Genomic DNA, 16,733 nt, shown 5'->3' on the forward strand with positions numbered 1-16,733 from the left:
AAGAAATTGTAGCCAAAAGCATCTACAGACTTATCATGGCCACCTTATTCTTGAGGATGATCGTTCGAGAGACATTGATCAAACTGTAATGGAAGGAGCCTTGAGGATTCATTATCTTTTACCTGCTGCATGGATTTCTGCTTTTGTAGTGCCCGAATCACTTGTAGTTCTATCAGAAAAATGGATTGGATAGTCATTTGTTGCTACTTCTAAATCGTTAAGAGAAGACAACAACTACATATGCTATTGTCAAGTTGCACTAGTAGTTACTTGGAATTGCTAAGACTGTATCCAAAGATGATGGGTTACTAAAATTATTGTATGACTCAACAACCTGCAGAAGAGGCTGCATATTCATTTGTGACTAAATTTGTTGAGAAGCCTATGACACAACAACAACAACAACAACGCTACTACTGGCACTGATGTTGTAACTCAGACATATGATATTGCTCAAGAAGTTAAAGTATATATGGACGTCTTTGTTGCCTTCATTAGTCTTCTTCTTTAGCAATCCACTAGATCTCAGGTTTAAAGGAAATAACAGTATAGTTGGGTCCAAGGCCCTTCCCAAAATGACTAGACAACTTAAGAAGCCTCTTTCCCAACTAATAAACTCAAGATCTTTGTACTCACTAATCCATGTGGGACTATTACTTAACACTCCCCCTCACGAGTAGGCCATCTTTTGTGGCTCTACATGTGGATAATTTGGGTGGAGGCCCACATATGAATACCTTCTCTGATACCATGTAGAGTTGGGTCCAAGATTTATTACATCCTTTTAATTTTAACTTCAATTGAAATTCTTGTCAATGCAATAAGAGTCACAAGTTACCATTCTCACTCTTTTCTCTTGTTTTTTCTTCCCCTCTTGATATTATTTTTACTATGTATGGACTTCTCCCATTACTTCTATTGATGATTTCAATTGATCACTTTACAAAATATATTTGGTTTTACCCTCTCAAAATAAAATCCATGTATTTGATACATTTGTTCATTTTAAATCTCTTTGTTGAAAATTTATTTAGTAAACATATTAAAACACTCTATTATGATAATGGGTGGGGGGGGGGGGGGGGGGGGGGGGGGGGGGGGGGGGGGTGGATATACTTCGATGTCCTCTTTTTTGGCTACCAATGGTATTTCTCCTATCAGGTCTCCTCCACACACCCCTGAACACAATGTGTATTCCGAACGACGACATCATCATAATAGTGAAATGGGTCTGTCTCTCCTTTCTCATGCATCCATACCGTTGTCTTACTAGTCATATGCATTCTCCACTACTATTTATCCCATCAACCGTCTACCTACTCCCACACTTAATCTTATGTCCTCATCTGTCAAACTTTTTGGCACCCCTCCCAACAACTCTAAACTTCACAGTTTTGGTTGCCTCTATTATTCGTGGCTTAGGCCATACTCCTCCCACAAGCTTACTCCTCGTTCATCCCCTTGTGTCTTTCTTGGGGTACTCTACCACTCAAAGTGTCTTTCTGTGTTTGAACCCACCACCTCTCGTCTTTATAAGTCACGTCATGTTAAATTTGTTGAGTCTGTTTTTACCTTTACAATACTTCAGTCTCACCTAGACTGTCCTTCATCTGACACATTATCCCACTGGTGTTCATTTGTGTCTTTCCTTTTGGCTACCATCACATCAACAACATATTCAATCCTTGATCCCTCTACAAGCTCCAGTCAAGACCTCTCACCTAACCCCACTTCACCACCTAACACTACTCACACACCTACCTCATTCACCGAACCACACCCATCATCCCTCCCTACTTCCTCACCTCCCTGTGTTATTATCACCAGATCTAGGATCAACATTTACAAGTTCATCCAAAAAATTAAACTTACAACACAACATCCTATTTTTGTGACCAGTGAACCATCACCTATGACTCGAGCTCTCACCGATCCCAAATGGTGTTAGGCTATGTCCGATGAGTGTGCTACTCTTGTTCGGAATGGGACATGGGAACTTGTTCCCTTGAATTCCTCAAAGATTCTGGTTGGTTGCAAATAATTTTTTCGTAATAAAGTTTTATTTGATTGCTCTATTGATAGGTACAAGGCTCGCTTAGTTGCCGAAGGGCTTCACCAACACCCTAGGGTTGATTAACATGTAAATTTTAGTCCCATTTTCAAGTCTACCACCATTCGTATTGTTCTTAGACTTTCTCTTACTAGTGTGGATGGTCGCTTCGACAACTTGATGTCAAAAATGCATTTCTCCAAGGTACCCTGTCTAAGGATGTTTTTAAAGCACAACCACCAACTTCATTGATCGTGATCATCCCCACCATATTTTCAAACTCCAAAAATTTATCTACGGTCTCAAGCAAGCTCCACGTGCTTGGTATCATGAGTTGTGTCAGTTTCTTATCACCTTTGACTTCACCAACTCTCATGCAAACTCCTCTCTATTTATCTCTCTCACAGATACTGGTGTGTTATATATTATTACAGAAGACGATGATCAAACTATGGCATCATTTATCAATATTCTTGCTCAAAGATTTTTGTTAAATAATCTTGGCTCATTGACCTACTTTCTTGGCATTGAAGTTGTTCCTCATTCTCAAGGATTGCTTCTATCTCAACGTCAGTTTATTTTTTATCTCCTTGCTCGCATATGCATGACAAGTGCAAAGCTTGTAGCAACACCTCTTGCCATGTCCTCTACACTCACACTTCAATCTGGCATGACACTCTCTAATCCATCTGAATATTGGATTGTTGTTGGTAGTCTCCAATACTTGTCTTTTACGTGTCCTGACATTGCTTATGTGGTGAAAAAGTTATCTCAATTTATGCATTGTCCTACTACTGACCACTAGGATGCTATGAAATGTTTGTTATGCTATCTTTGTGGGACTTTGGATCATTGTATTGTCTTACACTGACAATCTTCTTAGTCTCTCCATGCATTTTCTGATGTTGACTTGGCAGGAAACAAGGATGATTTCATTTCCATAGGTGTTCATCTTATTTAAATAGGCCGTAATCATATCTCTTGGAGTTCTAAGAAGCAATAGATTGTGGCTCGCTCCTCTACTGAGGCGAAATATCGATCTATTGCAACCACTGCAGCTGAGATCCGATGGATTTGCTCTCTTCTCATTGAACTGGGTGTTTTTCTTCCACAACAATCGGTGCTTTATTGTGACAATGTCGGTGCTATAAATTTGTGCTCCAATCCAATATTTCACTCTCGCATGAAACATGTTGCTTTGGATTACCACTTCATTCACGAAGAAGTTCAGAGTGGTGTTCTCCAGGTTACTCATGTCTCCTTTGGTGATCAGTTGGCAGATACTCTCACCAAACCGCTTATGCGAACACGCTTCATCTTCTTGAAGAACAAGATTAGACTCTTCTCTCGAAGCTCCATCTAGCGGGGGCATGATAGAGATAGAGATAAAGATCAAGTAAAATGTAAACAATGTATCCAGCTACAATACGTAGCTGAAGAGTTAGTCTTTGTAATTAATTACGACTCTCTGTAAATCTGTCTATAAATACCTTCACATTAATGAAGATATGGCAATTAATTCACTTTTCCTTATCTTCTACAATAACTTCATCCCGAAACCAAAGAGTTCCATAATTTAGAGGTATAGAGCCAGAGTTAAGGAATATAAGTGATGACATCTACTACTATTTCAAAGAGCCAATGAGTGAATGGAGCCAAAGACGTTGCAACTGCTGCAATTCTAATTCTATTTCATGATAGCATCATGAGGTCGGTTTATCATGAAGGAAGGTGAAGGATAGGGTTTTCCTTCTCGTCTTTGTAAGAGAGGATCTTGTTGCTTTTCAGCGGCATAAATCTAGATCTGATGGAGCCCATCCATGGCAACAATTTCTAGTTGAGATGGTGCTAAAGCAAGGGACTCAAGGGGTCGATAGAGATGATGGGTCTCACAAACTTACATGGAATATGTAAAATATGAAATAACTTATAGAGTATGACTAGTGTATGCAAAGGGGAAAAATAGAGGAAAAACACAAATAGTTAAGGATCACACCAAAATAGTGGATTGACCGAATCAACTCATAGAACCCACTCTCATACCATGCTGAATTTATAAAAAAAATAAATACTTCTCTAACTTGTTGTAATTTGAGTACAATGAACCTCTATTTATAATAGAGAAAATAAGTAGAATCCATTTACAATTAAACTACCCTTGTTCCAGTTACACCCAAAGTCAAATATTAAATGATAAATCCTAGTAAAATTAAACAATTGAATATAATTTGTAGACTAATCAATATACAAACTCCTTTAACTCAACTTCTTATGTGAGACCTGCTTGCCATGAGACTCTTCTTAGAGTCCACCATATTGATTATGGCTCCATGAGACTTCTTGTTGTGAGAGTCATGTTAGACTCTTTCATATTTGTTCTTCATCATCTTAATCAATATCAACATTCCTCTCTTTGTCCTCTTTTTCTCTCTCAAGTTTTTTCTCCTCTCTTCTCTTCTATCGTCCTTGCTTCCTCTTTGAAAATCAACAAGGATATTCTTGCTCAAATATTGCTATGCATGGAGAAGCCTATCTTTGAAGACCCAATCTTACATGTTATAACGATTGAGCTAGTTGTGTCCTCTCCCACCCCAAAAGGTGAGCCCTCTACCTAAAAATATAGTTCCTCTAATAATTTGGCACAAAAAGCATCGCCCAAATCTAAAAAAAGGAGGAAAAAGACAAGACCAAGCTACATACATCATGTATTCATTGTAAAAAGAAAAACCATGTACCTAAAAAGTTTTTCGGTAAAGTTGGTAAGCCACCAAGTGCTAATTTTGTTGAACAAGCCACAAGTACATCCTCAAACTAGGTTGATTTTGAGTTTATGCTAGTGAGCAAATATGAATTACAACAAATGATGCAACAATGTTTGATAGTGAATTCATCAATCCTTGGGGGATAGTTGGCTATTGCCTCTACAACCAAATCTCCCTTGCTCAATAAGGTGCCTCTGCTTTTTATACTCATCCTTCTATTTCTTCGATAATGGATTATGACGCCAAATCATATATCAAGTAATTCCCAACATTTTACATTAGTCCATAAATCCTCATTTATAGGATAAGTTACTCTTGTTGATAGGTCAAAATCTAAAGGTAGTTGGAGAGGGCCATGTTCAAGCCTCCTCTTCCACCCCACTTCAATCTATATCATATGTTTCAATGTTTCTACTTGTTAATATTTTATCAATTATTAACTTACAATGTGTTTAAATTGCTTAGTAACTTCGTTTCCTTCTATGGGTGTTCTTTAGAACCTCAAGATGAGGATGTTTGGTGGAAGTTCTAACTGAGGAGGACTTCATTACCTAGCTAATCCTCATGCTTCTTCTTCAAAAGGAAATAAATAAAATACTTACTCTAATGGATTGACATGTTCAACTAGGCCATCCCTCTCACGACAAATTAAAGCTTCTTATTTCATCTTTGCAATCCTCTAGTTAATTTAGTTATGAGTCATGTTAGTTAGGAAAGCACCACAAGAGTAGTTTTTAGGAAGAAGTCATTGAATAGTTCTACTCTTTTTTAATTAGCCTGTTCGGATGTGTGTGGTCCTTGTAGTGTCCCTAATGCATTTGATTTTAATATTTTATTATTTTTATTGATGACTTGAATCGATGTACCAAAGTGTTCATGTTAAAGGACAGATTTGAAGTTTTCCCAAGTTTTTGTAATAAACTAGGAAGTTGTGATTGACACACCAACTTGAAGGGGGAGAGAGAAAACATATTCAATAAGTTAAGGCAAACTCTTTCTATGTATCTTTTTCCTCAAGTTTTTAGTGTATAAAGGTGTTAGGGGAATAGATGTAATTGCTTTATGACTTTTTAAGTGATAATATCAATATGAGGAGAAACATGTGAGTGAACCCTTTCTTACCTCATCTTCCTCCCATTGTCTTTCTCTTCTCCTACAACACTTCTGTCTTCTCAAACTGTAAACTCACATCCTTCTCTTCTCATCTATTAGAACATCATCACCATGGAATCAGGAGTTATTTGTCTTGTGTATCAATGATTAGTCACCTAAGCCAAAGTATTGCATGAATTTGATTGAATATGTCAATGGCTGTGAAAGCCTACAATGTATAGATCTAACTTGCCTACTCGACTTAAAGACTCCAACTATTGGGACTTCTCACTTGATCTCATTTGAATTTTTTTTGCTACTACTCGATCACCACTAGTGGCACTTCCGTTGCCCCTAAGACTTGGGGCTTTTGAGACTCCTACTGCTACCAACGCTCTACCTCTTCTACTTCGAATAGGAATTTTCCATGCAACGGCAACCCCTCCCTTCTCATTGAACCATCCACATGGCGAACATGTCCTTGCCCATGTCGACAACATGTGTTCATAAAATGGCACATTAGGAACACTTACATGTGGTTGAGTGATGGAACATTCCTTAACAAGGTCCTATCTTCTTTCGCCAATTGTAAGAAAAAAAGGTAAAGGAGAGAAATTTAGAGGGCTGGAAGTAGAGAGAAGGCTAGATCAAGAGGAGGAGAAAGAAAAAAGGAAAGAAGAAGAAAGAAAGAGGGAGGCTCGTAAGGAGAGAAGAGAAGAGGGAAGAGAGAGAGAGAGAGAGAGAGAGAGAGAGAGAGAGAACTCTGTGTGAAGAGGGAAAAGAGGGTGATAGGGCACGGGAAGAGAGGAAAAAGAAAGGCAAAAATAATTGAAGGCTTAGGCAATAGGGTTTCTTGTCCTAGCCCAAGTTTCTTCTATTTATAATTTCTCAAATACATCATTTAAGATACTGGAACTCCTAGTAGAATAATAATTACATCAAATAGGACACTCCAACTAAGGCTCACACCCTACGTATGATTTTCTAACCTAAGACTCCCTCTTTTGAAATTTTGACTTTTGACCAAAAATACCTAAAATGCCCTTAAAGCTGGTGTCTCCCTCTCTTCTTGCCTAGTGCCCAAGTTTTTATAAATATACCCAAAAATACCCCTAGATCCCTCCTTACATGGCCCACATGAGACTATTTTAAAGAAAAAATTATGACTTTTATCGTCGAATTGCCTCATCCACCAACTGAGGCAACTCGAGAGATCGAGGGCGGGGAGAGACAACTCCCCCTCCATCAAGCAGGGTAGGAAGGAGCTTCCAATTCCCCCACCAAACCCTGACAATGAGACCCACTATTAGATTAACTTTTCATTTAATCTAGGGTTATCATATGTTTTTTCCTATCTGACCTAAAAGCAATGAAATGTTTTGGTTCAGCACCCCTTGATGAGGTCTCCTTCATGCCAAGGCATTAGTCCCTGACATTGTATATTCCATTTATGGGTACCATCATTTCCAAATAACTCTTATACTAGGCTTGAACTCTGAAGTGCTTATCCTACTTTACACAAAGAAAGGAGAAAATAATCTTGATTGCGGGCTAATAGAAAAACAAAACAATCATACTTCAAATTTTCTGATCTACATATTACAATTATGACTTTATTTCAGTGAACTTCTCTGATACCAAAATCGTCCTTGTAATTTCGATTTCGGTGAAGAAGCTTTGAACCTCCCCACTCCTAACAAAGACATCCATAAGGGTCTGTTTGGAACCCCTGGAAAAGAAAAGAAAAAAAAATAAGAATTTGATCATTATTATTCCTAAAAATAATTAATAAAAATGAGAGTTTAATCATTATCTCATTTTTACTAATTATTTTTTGGAATAATAATGGTCAAATTCTCATTTTTTTTCTTTTCTTTTCTAGGGATTCCAAACAGACCCTAGGAGTATGAAAAACCCACATGCTACTTGGAAGTTGCAACAAATAGCGGTAAACTATTTTTTTTTTTTTTTTTTTTTGTTTCCTTCTTTCAGTGGGAACCAGTGGACTTACCTCTTTCCAACTGAAAAAAATATAAAGTTCCTTACAACAGAAGGATATTATAACAATCTAGTGACTTTTAATCAGCAGCGCATTCTTCTCAACCATCCAATTTACTAAAAAATCATTCTAGCAAGGAACGCTTGCAAATAATGATGAAATCTGACTTACCCAAAGAAAAAAAAAAAAAAACCATAATGAGAGTGGGATCCAGATTTTATGTTAGGCAGTAATCAAGAAAGGAGATTGAATCAAAGACAATCTGTCCTTGATTTGTATTAGACTGATTCAAAAGCTTCAACATATATCTAAAGCTGAACAAAAAATGGTGAAGATAAATTGGACCTTAGAGTCAGAGGTGCTACACAGGTATAGGAATGATTGAAGAACTAAAGGTGCATAAATTGAATACAGAATTCATCTGCCAAGCAACTTATGAAAAGAATGGAGTTACACAGCAAGAAAATGGAGATTGTAAGAGTATAGACTGTGTTACTTGGATTAATGGTGGCAATGGACTTCTGGTCATTGACAAAATGCAGCATTGTTACCAGAGTCCACACTACAGCTACTGTTTTCATCCAGAGACTCCTTGAAACAGGGTCCTCCACAATCACCGGACTTCCCAGTTACACTCTCCTTGGAGGAGGCTCTACCATACTCATCTCTTACATTTTCTACACATACTGCACTGTTCAAACTTCTGATATAGTTGTTGTTGCTATTACCCTTGGAGCCCCAACCTCTTCGTCTGACCCATGGAAGCAACCGATTTCCCCTATTGTTGTTCCACTTCTGCTGTTTGAAATACCTTCTTCCTAGACCCTCACCAGAAGATGTGCACCGTATTCTTTCATTTCCATCCAAATTGTTAGCCCCAGTAGGCAGAACATCTGGCGAGGCCATCAAGCAGCATCCCTGTGGTCTCTGAATTTCTTCTCCAAAACCAGTCGCTTCAAGTGGATAAGGTGGAAGTGGAGGGAAAGGATGGAAGGGCACACCAGGTGCAACTTCCCAATGATCACCCCCTTTTGTATTGGTGATCCCAAACTCCTGCACCAGGGTCCATGGAATTCCATATGACACAGGCAAGTGTGCAAGGTACCTTGGCTGTGGTTGCCCCATAGTTGTAGAAGGGCAAGCAGCTGATGACATATTTGATGAATCAGACACAGAAGATGAAAATCCAGGGGGGGCATCTGGACCATCTCCCACATGATGAAATGTTGTCTCTGCCTTAACTGAACATACCCGGTTTTGCACCCCCTCACAGATTGCAGCTTGCTTCAGGCTTACTTCTCTTTCACAGTGCAGATTTGGATCAACAACTTGAGCATCAATAGGCTCTGGGGGTTGAGCCAGATTTGTTTCTTCCGGCTGGTCCCACCGACTTTTGCGTTTGCGAGTCCTCTTTGTTCCATATGATGTATTGCTAGCTGTTACAGGACACAATTCTTGTGGGGCACTAGCATTAAGTGCAGCAGAACAACGTTGTTGTTGGCTGCTACTAATCACCGTAGGGCCATTATTTGTTTGACCAATACATTGAATTGCATTGGAAGGTCTTGCACCCTGATCATGCCAACGCTTATGTGATACATGGGAATGATTGTGGTAATCCAACCTGCTCTCATCTCTGTCAGAGTAAACTTTCCTAATGGTTCGAGGAAACCATCTGTCTCGGAAGTTTCGTGCCATTTGATGGACCTGCAGGAAGACCAAAAAAATTCAAACCAAAAATTTTCAGGGATTAGTAACAAGAGACATAAAGCTCATGATTATCACTTTCTTAAGACTATTCAACATATCATCAAAAGAACATTCTTTCTGAAAAAACAAAACCGAAATTTCGCATCTCAAGAGTAAAGGGAGAAAAAAATGAGGTCGCCTAAAGCATACAGGGCACTGCTTAAGGACAGATTGAACATAACTGCAGTAGATTACTATTTAGTCACTCATGTTATAAATTGAAAACATGGAGGTTCAATGCCTGTGAGATTAATGAGATATTTCAGAAGATTTCAGGATACGAGATTTTTCAGAGGGTTTCAAGATAAGGATGGCCAAACCGAAAGAGCAAAGTAGCAACCAAGTAAGGTATGATCTATGCTTTCTACATGTTCATTAAAAAGAAACTGCACAGTGGGTTGGTAGGCAAAAAGCCTCTTCTTAGGAGCTGGTCAGCACAGAAAATTTCCTATTCAAAATGCACACAACAAACATACATTACTGCAGTCAACCTGATGAAGTTCCAAGGTGCAGAAGAGGGTAAATCAACGAAGGATGAAATTAAATTTAACTGGAAACCATTCAAGGAAGTACAACAGCTAGAGTTCTAGATTGAAATTTTTTAATGAATTGCTGCATTTGTACAACAGCTTCAATACCCCCAAAAAAATAAAAGAAAAGATAAATACATAGCTTAAATTACATGCAAAAAGACTCAGAAATCTTAATTGACAGAAGAAAAGTTGAAAGAGGCTCCCCAGGTGGGTGTTCTGAAACAAATCTAGGTAAACTTAACCAATAACAGACAAAGACTGACTCTATCGCTCTGATACCATACAATAAATCTGGATTTGACAAACAATAATTCAATTCCTGCTGCTCAACCTCTCACTCATCAATATATTCCTAAAATTATAATGTTATACTGCCCTTATTTTACAATCATACTAAAATATAAGCTACGTCTTTAAATTTGCAATTATATCCCTAAAGACACCTAGCTGTATAACAGAACCCCAGAATGAAACCTTTAAATTAAAATACAACCCAAAAAAAATCAGCAATACACCACCGAAAGTTTCATTCTGTTAACACAACATGCTCATACATATGGCAAGTGTAATTGAAAATAAAATGAGCATTGACAGCCTGAAGAAAAAATGAAACATAAGTCAAATAGAGCATACACTGATCAAAAGAATGGAAAGCAGAAAAACTAAAAATCAAGAAAGCATGTGGCGTGAACAGTACCCGTATGTCATTGTGCCTTGTGAGTACTATTATCGACTCTTTGAAACTGCAGATGTAGACAGCACCAGAAACCATGAGAAAGTCCAGACTAAATCATATATGCAGAAAAACATCTGATTTTCAGTATCCCCTGAATTTGGGGAACAAAACCAGGAGATTGATAAAGTTCAACAGGGAGTTTTGTATGCATTCCATGAAAAATAGGGACTTAGAACTGTCAAATGTGTATCCAATCTCTATTTTATTCATTTTGTGAAGGGCATTGTTGGTATTACATTCGTAACATAATGTATCTTTTTTGTTTTGAATGTTGATTACACACATGCAAACACCCCCTTAAAGCTGGTGAAACTTGAACACAAAACCTTACTCTAGTAACTCCTCCATGTGACCATTGAGCCAAAGGCTCAAGTCAACATAATGTTACTTGATAAAACTACTAGAAAACTCCAAACAGGAAATCAATTAACTACTGCCCTATTTTCCATATAACACAGCTGTTCTAAAATCCATATTTCGCTCTCTTGTTCTGTAGTTCCTGTTATTTCAGAGTTATGTGACATAAATGAAAAATAGAAGTCTACAATAAGACTATTTCAGAAAGGGGGAGAGACTTTTAAATTCAACAAAAGAAATAGACTACTTTCATTACATGCAGCCCAAGCCATTAAGAATTGCACTAGGGTATTCAATTCAGCCAATGACCCACACTAGTTAAATCAAGAAAGAAAGACACTAGATCAAGATGATAAATCAGTTACAATCATACAGTAGAGATGAACAGTACAAAAATACAATCAAAAGGATCAACTTATGATACCAAGATGGCCTAAGGAGAACTAACAGGTATCATGGTTGATCCATAAGGGATTGATGGATTCTAAAGCCTCATTGTCTACTGGGAAGAGTAAAACGGAAAGAGAAAGATGAAGACAAAGAAAGGAAAAGAAACCAAAAGAGGAAAATAGGAGATCGGGCTATCTCTTTCCCCTACATTCATTAATTTATAATAGAGACAACAAATGTCTTGATCCTATTGGGTTTCAACTTACGTATCCTAGTTAACATTAAATTTCAACTCTTTAAGTCTCTTATAAACATTAAACTTCTGCATATAGGTAAGCACTCCCCCTGAAGCGGGAGTGTGTGAGTCATAAATGCCCAGTTAATCGCTAACTGAACGCACTTGTGAAGATGGCAATGCCTGGAGAATAAGTCTGTTGGTTGGTGTTGTGCTCAGACATATTGGGTGGAAATAATATGATTCTGTGTAAGAAATGACAATATACTTCAATGTGTTTGGTCCACTCATGAAAGACTAGATTACTGGAGATAGTGAATAGCGGTTTGATTATCACAAAAAAGTTTCATCGGCCCATCAACTGACAACCATAACTCTTATTTTAAGAAGGGCATGATTTCATTAAGCCCGAATGCAAGCAAACAACAAATACATCAAAGAGGGGGATCCCTTACAACGAGAGATTGGAGTGAAACCCCCTCTTTAGCAAGCCAGTCAGTTAAGCAATTAACTGACCTAGGAATATGATTCTATTTACAAACAAAACTACAAGAGAGATCTTGCATCTCATAGAAACAGTGCCTATGCTGCCAAGGAGAAACCTTCTTGCCTTCACACCAACTAATCACACTTTTGGAATCAGCTTCAACATGAAGACCTCCCTGGAATCCTCCATGGAAGATCCTAAAGCCCTACCTAAGGGCATGCAATTCAACAGTAATAGAATCTGCTTGGCCAATAGGTCCCGAAAAGGAAGCAAAGATCATGCCTAAGTTCCTAAAAACACCGCCAATACTAGACCGCCCAGGATTCCCCAATGAAGAGCTGTCAAAGTTAAGCTTGACAGTATTAGTATCAGATGGTTTCCAAGCAATCATCTTAGGGGGTTTGACATGGGAGAGCATGGTCACCTAGAACCAATTACTTCTCAACAGACCCCCATTAATCTCTTCGAATAAATCCAGTAAGCTCAACCTAGAAACAATGAGAGAGAATCTTCTTTGCAAGGAGCACCCAAGACGAAGATGTCACTGAAAACATCTGATTCCGTTCATTCCAAATTGCCAAGGAATGAAGCAACGCAAGCTTTGAACATTGTCTTACCAAACAGCGGCAAATGAACCCCAGCACAAACGGATATAAGCTCCACAAATAGAAGCTCGAAGACACAACTGAAGCTCAAACAAGCTGAAAAAACTGTTCCATAGACACAAGGGTATCTACAGTGAATGAGCAGATGATCAATTGTATCCACCGAAAGTCCACATAACAGACAAAGGGCTGGCAATGGGGGTGCCACAGTGGATCAGATTGTCCCTTGTGAGAATCCTTCCATGTAACATGCTCCACATGAAGAACTTCGATTTAGGAGGACCAATAAAGACCAGGCAGAAGCCGCTGGACAAGGAGAGGAGTTGCTGGTTGCAAGCAAGTTGTAACAGGAAGAGTGTATGATCTTGCTCTTTTGAGCTTTTGATTTAATCAAATTCAGCAGCATTTAAAAAAAAAAAAAACAGGAAGAGGGTATGTCCTGTCTGCTGCTGGGCACCAACAATTATGTCCATTGAGAACACTTGAAATAAATATCATCCAGCTGACTATGAAATCGCTAATTTCAATTGCTTTTGTATCATTGAACTCACGCTTGAAATGCTGCCTCTAGTTAAGATCATGAAAAGAACCATTCACCAAAATATTTCCAGATACTTTGCCTGACTTTAAGAGGAGATCCATGAATCCAGAGGTTTGACAAGAAGCAGATGGAGATGCTAGAACCAGCAGATAAACAAACATTGGCGGAGAAGGATGTAAAATTCTTGTGAATGAACCTCCAAAGGAAGAAAGACATTGTGGTCTTGTTAGTGCGCAGCATAAGTGAAATGTATTTCACTTATGCTGGGTAAATGGAGCCAAAACGCGTTAGTGCGCCGCGTAAGTGCAGGGAGAAAGTAAAATACAGATGTATTTCGCTTCCCCCTGTTTTAGGCATAAAGTGATGGAAAGTGAATTCAGAGAGGTCGAGCTCTGAATTCACTTTCCCTCTCTCAATTACATCGGGCTCGGGAAGGAAGCTCTGTCGAACGAGGGTTTCAGAGAAAAATAAATTTCTCTCTCGCTCGCTCGCGACCTTCGGCGATTTCAATCGCCCTCTGTTGTGCGACCTTTTCTTCGGCGCTCGACTCCCTTCCTCTCGCCGTCCCCAGCACTGACGATCTTCGGCGATTTCAATCACCCCCTCTGCGACCTCTCCCCGACGCTTGATTTTCTTCCTCTCGCCGTCCCAGCACCGACGACCGTCGGCGACTTCTCTCCCCTCTCTGCAACCTCTCCGGCTCGATTTAAAAAGAACTAGGAAAACCCTTCTTCTTGGAAATCGATAGTTATTCTTCTTATTGTTTCTAAATCATTTGTCTGCTTCTCATTTTAATTTTTGGCTCCATTGTTGGAATTTATGGTGTGGGAATGGCTAATTACTTCGGCCGTCAATCAACTTTTGTAGATCGCTCGGTTTGAGTAATGTAAGTACTTCTTTTCTTATTAACATAATACCTTTTGATTTTATCATATAGGTTTTGACTGCGAAAATCAATGTAGTCTCCAATGTGATGTTCACAGTAACCTTATTCTGCAATGAATTGTAACATAGTTTTACGTATAGAAGAGGGGTTTGCCACCATAAATTATTTCAAGAGCATTTCATCATAATTAGGTTAATATGGGCAGTGGCATTAATGGCTGGCCTGGGTTGGGGAGAAGTTATGTTGTCTATGAGGTGCACGAAGGGTGGGCACACCAGGTGTTTGATCAAGTGCTTGTGAGAAATTGTGTTGTTTGTGATGTATGCAAAAGGTGAGCATGTAAGTACTCGTGTGAGTATCACAGATTTTAGAATGACTGGAATTGCTGAGTTACTGCCAACAAGTACTCTTTTCTTCTTGAGCCATATATGTAAGCATGAGTTCAAATGAGGGTCCATCATAGGGAGACAAGGCTAAACAACTAACCCTTTCTGTATTCAATTTTCAATTCATGTGTTATGATATAGTAGATGGCATTGTCCTTAATACCCTATTAGTTGTTTGACATGTGTTATTTTGATTGTTCCTCGGCCTCTTGTCTATTTATTTGATGCTTCTTAAGTGTGTTAAGTATCAGGGCATCGGCATGGGTCTAGTAAAAATTTGTGTCATGTCTATGGATCATATCAGAGGGTCCTTATTATTTATTTAGCATGAAAAATCAACATTTGAGTCATTCCTTCACTCATTTGCAAGTTATGGTTAGTTTCTTGAGATGAAATTGGTATCTGCTCCTTCATTTTCTCTTTAAGAAACATGACAGATCTTTAGAGATATACTGATGTCTATCTCACAAGACTTCAAAAATCTTTCTAACTTTACTGATGAAATTGTGTATCTGGTAAGGTAAGGAGGGGGGGTGGATTCCCCCTTCCTTTTTTTCTTCTCCCCCTCTCAATTTTTTTTTTTAAGAACAACTTATTTTTGATTCATTGTCTACTAGTTATGAATTTTAGATGGTTGGAAGATTACATGGATTTATTTGAAGATGAAGAAGATGATTCAAGTGATGATTCTGGTGGAGAACATTGTGAAGATAACAATAAAAGTGAAAATGAAGACAGTGATAGTAGTGATGATGTTGAGAATGATGTGGACACTCAAAGAAGTACTCAGAGGGAGTCCGTAGTACAATCTGCAAGAGCATCATATTATCGAGATACTTTAGCAATTCAGATGTGGCAAAATTATTGACTATTATGTTTTAATGCCACTAAATATTTTGTGTTGTACTTTTGTATGAACAGATATAATTTTTTATATTAAAAAGGTGATTGAGTTATATTTGTATTATTTTTATTTTTATCATTACGATGTTTGTGTAGCACACTATGTAGTACGATATTTGTATAATTATTTCATATTTAGATATTACAAAATTAAAATTTGATTACAATTTTAATAATATAAAAGTAAGCATTTTTTTAATTATTATATTTAATATATTTTATTTACTAACTAATATTAATTTAATTTTCTGAAAGTCAGATATATCAAAATATTTTATTTAATAAATAATCTATCTGCACTTTACACGACACTTTACATTGTGCACACTAACACAAACAAGTACTTTACACTGCACTTTCCATTGCGCACACTAACACAAACAAGTACTTTACACTGCACTTTCCATTGTGCACACTAACACAAACAAGTACTTTACATTCCATCTCACTTTCCCCTTGCACTTACATTGTGCACTAACCCCCCCTGTGTGAACAATCCCCGAGGTACCAAAAAGGGCTTTGATTCGCCAGCTTTTTCCTTATGAAAGGAACCAAAGGCATTTCAAGACTTTTATTCAATCACCAGCACCATTAGGTGAGCAACGCCTTGTTGATAATCCCAATTTGTCTAATGCCGAGCCTCCAAAGCTTCTTAGGCTTACATATTTCCTTCCAATTAACCAGATGATGCTTAAAACCATTTGGGGGCCCCTTCCACAAAAAACCCCTCATAATTCTCTCAATTGTGTTGGTGACATTAGTAGGGCAGTACATGAAGGAAAGATAGTATGCAGGAATGCAGGCTAAGCAGGACTGCATCAGAACAAGTCTGCCAGTCTTCAAAATCATTCTCCCCCTCCAAGATGAGAGTTGCATCTCAAACATCTCAATGACAGGATTCTTAGAAACTTATCAATCCTTCCAGAAAAGAGAGGCAAACCCAGGAAAGTTCCAGGTAGGGAACCAGCACTACATCCAAATAGGCAAAGTTTTCCAGCTCTATATGATCAACGGTGAACCCA

At 38.2% G+C, this 16,733-nt stretch overlaps 1 protein-coding gene across 1 annotated transcript in view; it reads right to left on the reverse strand.

Annotated features, from left to right (window-relative positions):
• Positions 1-8,212: 8,212 nt before the first annotated feature.
• The window catches only part of LOC137945301 (histone-lysine N-methyltransferase ASHH2), a 36,774-nt gene continuing 28,253 nt past the window's right edge, over positions 8,213-16,733 (reverse strand). Inside the window, exons 17-18 of the mRNA XM_068791119.1 lie at positions 10,883-10,928; positions 8,213-9,610 (exon numbers count right to left, since the gene is read on the reverse strand). Coding sequence (XP_068647220.1) covers positions 8,429-9,610; positions 10,883-10,928 — 1,228 coding nt within the window. The 3' untranslated portion in view covers positions 8,213-8,428. The remainder of the gene's footprint in view (positions 9,611-10,882; positions 10,929-16,733) is intronic.

The sequence above is a fragment of the Aristolochia californica genome, unplaced genomic scaffold (genome assembly GCF_029961685.1).
Source record: "Aristolochia californica isolate CCGP_79_NKW_82.1479 unplaced genomic scaffold, dmAriCali1.0.hap1 SCAF_12, whole genome shotgun sequence".
Lineage (NCBI taxonomy): Eukaryota > Viridiplantae > Streptophyta > Magnoliopsida > Piperales > Aristolochiaceae > Aristolochia > Aristolochia californica.